Source organism: Haemaphysalis longicornis, unplaced genomic scaffold (genome assembly GCF_048455015.1).
Source record: "Haemaphysalis longicornis isolate Haplotype H1 unplaced genomic scaffold, Haemaphysalis longicornis Haplotype H1 scaffold_1, whole genome shotgun sequence".
NCBI classification, from domain to species: Eukaryota; Metazoa; Arthropoda; class Arachnida; order Ixodida; family Ixodidae; genus Haemaphysalis; species Haemaphysalis longicornis.
The window spans coordinates 412,963,980-412,974,459 of record NW_027526203.1 but is presented as its reverse complement, the minus strand read 5'-3'; the positions used below and the strand labels follow the sequence as shown (position 1 = coordinate 412,974,459).

The 10,480-nt window shown below is 43.9% G+C and overlaps 1 protein-coding gene across 1 annotated transcript in view; it reads left to right on the top strand.

Annotated features, from left to right (window-relative positions):
* The first annotated feature begins 1,137 nt into the window (after positions 1-1,137).
* The window catches only part of LOC144155527 (transmembrane protein 231-like), an 11,477-nt gene continuing 2,134 nt past the window's right edge, over positions 1,138-10,480 (top strand). Inside the window, exons 1-6 of the mRNA XM_077687033.1 lie at positions 1,138-1,597; positions 2,178-2,335; positions 2,617-2,745; positions 6,109-6,252; positions 6,882-6,963; positions 7,026-7,128. Coding sequence (XP_077543159.1) covers positions 1,459-1,597; positions 2,178-2,335; positions 2,617-2,745; positions 6,109-6,252; positions 6,882-6,963; positions 7,026-7,128 — 755 coding nt within the window. The 5' untranslated portion in view covers positions 1,138-1,458. The remainder of the gene's footprint in view (positions 1,598-2,177; positions 2,336-2,616; positions 2,746-6,108; positions 6,253-6,881; positions 6,964-7,025; positions 7,129-10,480) is intronic.

Here is a 10,480-nt window from a genome sequence, read left to right as displayed (position 1 = left end):
CCGCGACTTTCTTCGGAAGTCCAGAATTACGATCGACATTACGATCCCGCTTTCTGACCCCCGATGCCAACCCCCACGCCGCCGCCTCGACATGCCCACGCCTCGGGCGAAATAAGACACTGAACAGAGACGACTGAAATTTTCGAACACCGCATGACCGCATCGCGCGCAGAGGTATTGCGGCCGTGTCAAAGCAACACCGACTAGGCAGATCAACGCCACCTAGACTGGAAATAATTTCCTCTAGGTAGCGTTGGGCAGAGCCGTCGGGACGGACGGAGAAAGAAGTGGGGGAGCGAGAGTCCCAAGCCGAAATTCGCCATAAAATCGCCATGTCGCCATTTGTGATTTTCGGTCGCCACGGGCCTCTCAAAGTCGCCAATTTGGCGAAAAGTCGCCACCAGTGGCAACCCTGTCTCGCACTTCCAAATGGGAGTGAGTAGTATGCCTGCAGTGCCCATATGCCGCGAGGTGGGGCCCCAAGCTGAACCGGGATAGAGTTCCTGTATATAGCTCCCGCAGGGAGCTAAGAGTTGCGCGACCCTTTTCCACGCGCCGCCGTGGGAGCGCCGCCACGTGGTATTTTTCATATTTCACAGGGTTTCTTTGCCAGTCAGAAGAAATGAGTACGCAATTAGTTCGTCGCTGAAAATGCCGCAGTTAGATGCCTCTCGTGGGTGCTTACAAGTGCCTCATTGACATTTTAATAATTAGGAGAGTAATTCTCGGGTTAGAAAATTAATTGGATGGAAAATGGTAGATATAAAGAATGGTTTTCTTTTGTTTTTGTCAAACCATGTACGTGCTCTGCTGAATCTATTTCAGACGATGTAAACGTTTTTGGGGGTTAGTAACTCCACGTACACGTCTCTGGATCGATCTCTACATTGTTTTCGCCCTAACAACATTCGAAACGCGCGGCATCGGGAGCACGGCATCGCATGGAGTTGCTCCAGATAAAGCGCGTTTGAACAACGCGCCGGACGTGTCTCCCTGTTTAAGTGGCGGCGCTATGCGGCGAGGTCACGCACTAGGGCCGACGTCTTCGGCCCGAGTATTTTCGGTGTTTTTGCCAGATACTGAAAGAAAGTATAAAGGAGGCGCTGGTAGAGCACACGTACAGAAGTAAAATGGTCTCTTCGATTTGGCCTGCACTTTCTGTGTGATAGTGTACTACACCATAGTTCAGTGCAGGCGCCGCCGCTGCAGAACTGGTCCTGCACTTTTGTCGTCTGCTTCTGCACCTCCTCCCTGGGAGGTGCAGGGAAAGCCGTGAACTTATCCTGCATTTTCTGCACCGTCGGTAAATCGAAGAGAAAGGTGCAGGCGCCACGCACCGCACTCGAAAATACAAGAGGCGAGTGCTGCACTGCCTGAATGAGTGCAGCGAGTGTGTGGTATGGTGCCTGTGGTTGCTGTCAACGTTGGTTGCTATGGTGATGGCTGGTTTGTTTACAGATGGCGGTTTACACTGTATTCTGCGAAAATGTTCGTTGCAAATACAGAGCTAGCTTGTGTTCAAAGGCAACTGTTTTTGTTCTCTTAGTAACTGGTTTAACAATCGTAGCACCATTTATTTTTGCCTACAAGGATCTAGGTAAGTGGAAATTAATATAACGCTCACTTTCAAGAACTTGGGTAAGCATCGTAGTTAGTGTTCACACAGGGGCCCTACTCACTCTTTCTGACTTACATCTACCCTCCTGGGTCGAAATTAGTATTTTTATTGTTATTATACAGTCATCATGAGGAAGGATCTGACCTTCATTAGTATGCTAGCAGCGGGCTGTGTTACCCGAGCTGTGTTGCCAATCTGGATTATGACAGTGGGCTCTTCGGTTACCAGTCTCGGGCTCACCGCAGACCCCCCAGAAGCATTCGCTTTTCACATGCTATGGCGTAGAGAATCCTCGGACTACCCGCGGACTATCCGCGGCGAGTCAGAGACCGTAAATCGAAAAGCCCCCAGCTCCCCTTATTGGCCAATGTTCTCTCTCTCTCTCTCTCTCTCTCTCTCTCTCTCTCTCTCTCTCTCTCTCTCTCTCTCTCTCTCACACACACACACACACACACACACACACATATACACACACGCACACACAGACAAGATGTATAATCTTCATTTCGAGCTGGCACTATGTGTGTTCACTTTTTGGGATAATACATTTTTCTTACAGGTTTTTGGAAAAAGACTGATCAGTACCAAGAACAACCTGAAGTGCACTTCAAGCGTCAGCTGATAATTATATTAGAAGGGAATGCAGGCCTTGTCTTTTGGAGTTCATACCCTACACTTAACTCATATGCTACGGGGTTGAAGGTACCATTTATAGAGGTACGTTGCTCTTCATGTCATTAAAAAAAATTCCTAGTACAACCCTTCCTTGCCATTTCTTTTCACTGTTGAGCCCTTTCTTTCAAATGGCTTGGGCACTTTTAATATTGTTCAGCAGCTTTATTGCCATTTTTATGGTGCTATTATCTATTGCTACTAGTGTCATTTTTTGCACTAAGTGGTATTTTTGTCACAATAGCACTTTGTTCAAAGCTTGCAGTCTAATCGTCTTGCTTTTATCAAAGGAGCTTGCAGTCTGATCACCTTGCTTTTATCACCAGGACTTAGAAGAAGACTTTGACTCTGATGGAAAAATGGATGAGCTCATTCTCAATGTTAAAATGCCATTGCCAGAAAGCTTTGATGCAAGAAACGTGAAGATCCTCCTCCTGTTTGATTGCAGAATCAAGGTGGGTTGCAGATCCTGCAGGTGGCTTTTATTTTTTTGCTTGTTGTAGTTTCATGCAGATGAAATGCTTAATGCAGGTAAGAACTGTAACATAATGGAATTCCTGTTCGTGAGCAGTTTAGTTGGTCTGCTTACTATTGGTCTGTATCTGTTAATTCTGTGTATTAAAGGGCATTATGCCTTGAGTATGGTGTTAGTTGAATGTTGAAGCACCCGCTTTTCAGCTGTCAAAGTTGATTTCTCCAGTGCCTGGTGATCAAGCGTCTACTACACAGTTGAAAACAATGGTCCAAGGTGTGATGCATCGCCTACACGCACAAACCAAGGGTAGTGCATCCAGGAACACACAGCTACCGTTTGATAGCTTAAACAGTGCGTCCCACAATCATTTACCTGCAATAGTATAGGCAGAAAGTGGAACGTCGAATGAACATCATCTTGCACGCCGTTACATTATTTTCTGAGGTGCACCTGCCTTTAAGTCATCTGCTTGTTACATGCGCCCCCTTGTGCTCTCAAGCATACCTGTTTTCTGGCTTCCTGCTTGTGCACTGCCTGGGCCATATTTGTAACGTCTTGGGAAAAGGTGTGCTTTCAGACAGTATATCCTAATATATATCAAACCTGTCTTCTGAATATGATTTCTTCTCTTTGCGACAACTGGCTTTGCAAGTAAACCTTTGGTGATGCAAAATCTAGCTGTTGGAGCTTGAAAAACACAAAAAAGTGACCAAGTGATGCCTCCACTCTGGCCCGAGGATGAAGAGAGCTCCAGGAGGAGCCGTGGCAACAGTGCCTGTGAGCTCGAAGGAATGCTCTGTGAAGAAATATGCATAGCGTTGCCACCTTTCCCCGAACAGAAAACTGGCCCTCGTGAGTGGAGGGAAGCATGGTATATAGAAGGTTGAATTTGTGCTAAAACAAGACACGATGTTTTTTTGACATGCAATGCCAGTCATTTTAGTGCTTACGTACAGAGAAATGGACATAATGTTTTCACTGAAAGTGCTATAGATTTTTGGTATTGCTCTGAATGTGCTGCACTGTAAAGTAACCGCACTTGCTGACTGTGGCGTCGGCATTTTGTTGTGTTGTTCCTCTCTTTGGTCCCCCTCCATCTCGGGGGGGCGCGCACGCCCGCCTATTTTCTCTGCTCGTGTGTCTTTGCACAGCGGCAGAGCTTGTCGACACATAGTATTTGCAGTCGTAGTTGCTGAATTGATGCTTATAAAGCGCAAAAGAAACATAATCGCGAAACCTTGGCCAAAAAACCGGCCAAGGCAACCAGCTAACTGTTTAAAAACCCGGCCAGGCCATTCCAAAACCTGGCAGGTGGCAGCCCTAACTGTGTATCCATGTTGTATGAGGGTTTGCTGCAGGTATGTCCTGGGAACTTTTATCCCCGATGACACTAAAGTAAGTAACCCATTATATGCACGTGGTTGTGGTAATGCGGGATGTACATTTAGTCCACTCCAATCCTTGATTGTTGTTTTCTAAAAACTTTGATCGTAGTCCTCTTCCCCAAAAAGCTATTTTAACTCTATTCCCTTGTCTGATTGAAGCATACTTTGTAATGCACAGTGCAGTGTTGCTCTGTCCCATCTGGAATTCAAAGACATCAAAAAGGTGCCCTTTCCTCTGTCTTTGATGCAAGTACAGCGGAATCTCGCTAAACTGCACCCGCAAAAGCCGTAGTTTCATTTTATACGTAGTCAAGCCGAATTCCCAACTCGGTTTCTCTTTAACGTAATGCATTCAGATACACCGTAGTACCGGTTATTATGTACTTTGTTCGCATCCCCGTCGGATACGGTTTGACGAGGTTTCATTGTATTGCGAATTGCCTCGCTTGTTATAAACAGAAAGTACCTTGTTCAACATAGTTAAAACAGGCCTGTACGGGATAAGACAGTGGCTGTACATGTGGATGAACTTGGCAAGTTTGTAATTTTTACTTACGAGTTCCTGGCACACATTACTGCTGTGCATGATCTTGCTGGCTCAAAACCAGGCTGCAGCAGGGGTTTTCTTGAATAATAAAAATTCCGATCTTCACAGCGCTAAGGGAAGGTTAATTTCAATCAACCCAGGAGCTCTCCAATGTGGCTCTCCAATCGGACCCCCCAATCGCTGGGTCACTGTGCTGCTCATGTTAAAAAAATTCGCACCAAAGCACATACAGTGCAATCTAGATAGTTCAAACTTGCCAAATAATTCCACTCAATATGAGGGCCTAGTCATAGTCACGATGCGCATTTAAGGGGGGACACTGGTCTTAAAACAATTTCTTTTAATTTTCAAGCAACCTTTGTGAAACTTCTCAGTCTTCCTGCTTTTCTCCCACTGATTTCAGATATGCCATTATTTTCTCAGTAGGTCAATTAGTTCCCAAGATAATTAGCACTAATTAGCCATTTTTAGTCAAGCAATAGACAAAACAGTGTTGGTAATAAAACTGTAATCTTTATATTTTCCAATGCTATGATTCCTGGTGAGTGCAATAATCGAAGCAGTTTTTTGATGCATTGCTTGGAACTAATTTTACAGCTCGTTAAACTTTGGTGTTTGAAATGGGCACTCGAAATGGCTCCTTGCCGCTGGTGCTACCAAAGTTTAATGAGCTTTAAAATTAATTCCAAGCGATGCATCAAAAAACTGCTTCGATTATTGCACTCACCAGGGTTCATAGTATTGGAAAATATAAAGATTACGTTTTTATGACCAACACTGTTTTGTCTATTGCTTGACTAAAAATGGCTAATTAGTGCTAATTATCTTGGGAACTAATTGACCTACTGAGAAAATAATGGCATATCTGAAATCAGAGGGAGAAAAGCAGCAAGACTGACAAGTTTCACAACGGTTGCTTGAAAATTAAAAGAGGCTGTTTAAGACCAGTGTCCCCCCTTAAAGTTGCTTTCTGTAATTCAGTTATTCGCAGTCTACTTCGTTAAAAAAAATGCTCTCCCCTTCGAGATTGAATCGCAACTGCTATTGCTTGCAAATAGATCTTTACTGGAGTTCCATGTGCTTTTGAGCAGCAGCAAAAGTCACCTGCAATGCTTATAATTATGCCACTCATCGGTTGTATTTCAGCTGGCTGCAAAGGACACTTGCAAATATGCTAACAGGCTAACTGTTGCAGCCTATAGTTTCATTCTGGTTTAAAACTAGAGGGTGACGGCTTGGTGCTGCTCAGATATTTTTATTCAAAACTTCGATTTTCTGAAGGGCACTGATGCAGACCGATGCACAGCTTTTAGTGAATTCTAAAGAGACTTGAAAGGCATTGGAGAGCGTAAACCGAAGTTGTTTTGTTGTGCATTGCGCACTCTTTTTTTTGTGTGTGGCTGTCTTGCAGGCATATGCCAGGGTCTCCTACGAGGGCCTGGCATTTGTGAGTCACGACTCCAGCATTCCTGGCTCCCAGCTCTCTCTGACAGGAGAGCTGAGACTGCACCAGAGAGAGCTTGTCCACCACTGTTCTCATGACCGCCGCTTTGAGGTACGTGTACACCATGCGGCACATTTGCACATGATACCCCAAGGCCTGCCCTAGGCCAGAGGCTTGCTAGACAAAGGTGCCCGTTAATAATGTCACATCTTTAACCCCAGCTCACAGCTGCAAACATAGCCTACTGTTTTGATGATTGCCAATTTTTTTTACCAATAGCAGTGCATGGGATATGCAGCATATGTCTCATCATATTGAATAGCAATAGAAACAAAATAGTGTGGCACGAAAAAAAAGTTTCCTATTACTTACCATGTGCGAGAGCTAGGTATGCAAGCCACCTTACTATGTTGTGCCAAAATAACTAGTGTCGTACTGCTTGCCATTGTAACTTGCAAGTGTCAGCACTAGAGGCCACTTTCCAGGTATCAGATTTTGAAATGTAACCAAAAATCTACTTTCGGGCCACACATGCTTTGGCCACCACGCGGATTAATGGGAGAAAACATTACTTCTTCCATGCTTCAGTACCATGAAGTGGTGTGGTAGGGCTACCAGGAAACTGTAGCTTGCAGTGCTTTCACTGTTCCATTAAATGAAACTTCTGCGATGCATATTGTGCTGTGTTTATCCGGAACAGATTATTTTTGAAAGGAAATGCCATTCTTTTTTTTCTTCAGCGTTCTGTCATTCAAGAGGAAGGCTCCACAATGTCTTCGTTCAATCTGGGCCACATTCTGGATGAGTATTCAAAACGAAATGGTCAGTACTGCCCACTTGTGGTATTTCTTTATTATGTAACAACTTTTTCTATTGCCGTGCAGTGACAACCAAGCTGTCCAATGTTCGAAGTACATGGACAACTGCCTCAGGGGCAGCACATTTTACGGCTAACCTGAGGATAAAATATCCAGTTGAGATTCTGTGGTATCCTTTCAGTGCATCTACTAGTGGCAGGCTGTACGAGTTCATAAAGTCTCCTCGATTTGTCGTTTTGGACTGCGCAAAACTGCACCACAGGAGTGCTCCGTCTTTCGTTTTTTGGGTGTGTTTGTGATTAGAATTTCTATTGCTGTAGCAATTAAAATTCTATGGGGGAGAAAAAAAAAACAACCAGGCTGTTCGCAGATTACTTAGAGTGCGGACTGGCAAATCGAGGTGACCTTCAGTCAACATGCTTGCAGTTTGTTGTACAATACGGTGCTGCTTCCTTGCAAGTTGGCCAAGTGGCTCCAAAAGAATGGAGATACTCATTCATGTACTGTTGAATTCTATTCCATTGTTTTGAACATGTGTTACTCTCATCAGCATTTTCACATTTGAATTTGGGTTGGTTCAGTGGCAGCCCCTGCTTGAAATATGCACACCCACGATCAAAAGTTTACGGACCCCGAAAGCAGCAATTTTGGGTTATTTCTCAGCCGCGCGGCAGCCCGGGGTGCTATGTGCCGTATTTTTCATTACTTCAGTAACTACACGACATCTCACACGCACACGGCAGTTTGTCGGGCTGCTACCGATAGAGAAATAACCTAAAATTGCCATTTTCCTCGTCAGTAAACTTTTGATCGTGGCTGTAAATTCGATGTGACAGTGCTCAAGCAACGGTGCATTAAGAGTTGTTCTCACCTTAGATGGCCATTGTTGCAGAATGTATAGTAATTCTACGAAGCTCATGGTTCCTGATCAGAAGTTGAGTACTAATTTTCCTTCATGAAGTGCACAGTAAACTCATGGCATATCAATACGGCCATTTTTACTCTGAGATGAACTCTTTTTTAGTGCAAGCTGTTAATATTAAAAAAAAAAAAGAGGGAAAGAGGAACTGCCAAATGACGGCTTGTCAACAGCCACAGAAATTTTCATTGCAGATGAAATAGTTGAAATCTCTGCAAAATGGAACACGTGTTGTAACAACAAAGAGGTTTCTCAGGAAGAAACACAGCATTACGCGGCACTAAGCACAATGCAGCAAATATCAAAGTTTACCAAGGTTGCTGTGGCATTTAAGGGGGGACACTGCTCTTAAAAAAACTTTTTTAATTTTTGAGTAAACTCTGTGAAACTTGTTAGACTTGTTGCTTTTCCTCCACTGATTTCAAATATGGCATTATTTTTTTTGTTGGTCAATTAGGTCCCGAGATAATTAGAGGTGATTAACCATTTTTGGAGGAACAATAGACAAAACTGTGTTTGTCAGAAAACTGTAATCTTTACATTTTCCAATACTATGAACCCTGGTGAGTGCAATAAGACAATCGGTTTTTTGATGCGTCGCTTGGAACTAATTTTACAGCTCATTAAACCTTGGTGGCAACACTGGCAAGGAGCCATTTTGAGTGCCAACTTCAAACACTGAAGTTTAATGAGCTGTAAAATTAGTTCCAAGCAACGCATAAAAAAACCGATTGTCTTATTGCACTCACCAGGGTTCATAGTGTTGGAAAATGTAAAGATTACAGTTTTCTGACCAACACAGTTTTGTCTATTGTTCCTCCAAAAAAGGTTAATCACCTCTAATTATCTCGGGACCTAATTGACCAACAAAAAAAATAATGCCATATTTGAAATCAGTGGAGGAAAAGCAACAAGTCTAACAAGTTTCACAGAGTTTACTCAAAAATTAAAAGAAATAGTTTTAAGAGGGGTGTCCCCCCTTAAGCAGCACATACTGCAAGTACATGTATTTCTTTCCCAAAGCCTTGTGCTTTGCCAAGCACCGGAAACTTTTGAGAGATAAACATTAATTTGAGCACAAAAAGGCGAGGAAACATGAGCTTGTTCTGTTGAGGTCAGTTTGGCCACTTTGTTTGTCGAAAGTTTAGTGTAGTATGCAACTACAGTTGAGCCCACTTATAATCAACTCCACCGTCATGCTGAATTTGTTTGTTATATTCGAAGTTTGTTACAAGTGTAATTTAGCATTTTCTACGTGTGAGAACGCGGCCACAGACTTTGCCTGGACGGCGCATGGCGATAACATAGCGCTGGCTGCAGCCATGAAGTGAATTTTGCCGCTCGCTCACCGGAATGGAACCCATGGTCCAAAAAGACGTTAGACAAGCTGACTAATTGCTCATACTATATGCATAAATTTCCTATGAATTGTTATTGGGGCCGTTGCGCTTCCTGGTCAACAGGTCAGCATTGATCTTGGAGCTGAGGATCTTCTCAGTGTTTAAAAATTGTAGAAATTGTCGACTTGGCCAGACCGTACTTTTTAACCAGGTCGTAGTTTTTTTGCTCGCTGCAGAAGATTGTCCGCAATGGCCAACTTCGTGATGTTTGAAGCGGGCGACATAAGCGATGTCCGAAAAGAACAACCGATGACAGCTCAGTGGCACTTGACGCGTTTCGGCTTCGTGGCACGTGTTTCAGGTTGCGTCGTGTTTTTTCCTTCTTCGCTTTTCTCTTGGCTGAACTCAAGAGGAAAGCACAAGCGAGCATAAATGAGGACTGCCGAAATACAACGTGGCCAAAATCCACGCGGAGCGAATTTTGCGGCCCTACAAAATCAATTCCGCGGATTTGTCCGCTCGCAGACAGGCTGGACAGGAGAAAGATACGTGCCTGAAGGTTATAGCACAGTGCCAACAACTTTTCTCTATTTTCTCCCCTATCTCGCTTGGAAACCAACATGGAAACCACGACGATGTCCTTTTTTGTTTACATTTTCTTTCCCTCTGGTTTTCTTTTGCTGGCTGCAATCAGGTTTGTTGAAAAAGGGTAATCTCCACGCAGTTCATTTGATGCTTCATGTTCGCGGAAAGCCGATTGAAGTGGCGACTGCGAATGCCAGGCGCCGTTGGGCGATAGTCAACCGTTTGCTGCACCAGAGTTGCACCCTCGCGCCAGTTCGTTATATCTGAAACAAAATGCCATTGCCTCTATTCATGCTGTGACGGTCTAGCCGCATTCGTTCATTGTAACCGAGCGTTCGTTATAACTGCGGCCATTATAAGTGGGCTCGATTGCATATGTTTCCTCAGAAATGGGTGGAATTCCTTCATACTGATCACGGACAAAATAATGAGGCAGAAATACATAGGGTAGTTATTTTTGTGTGGTTGAGGTGTGAATACTCTAAAATAGTTTACCAACAGAAATTTTTATGCCATACCAGTACTATACCAGTTGCTGGGTGAAGCCATTCTGCCGATAAAAGTTAGAGGTGTGGATTCCAGCTAAATCTTCAGTTTCTCGTTCCTTGCATTTATTCAACTGACACTTTGCAGTGAGACTGAAAAGGGGGGCAAATGCGGTCTGACGGCCCTTGACA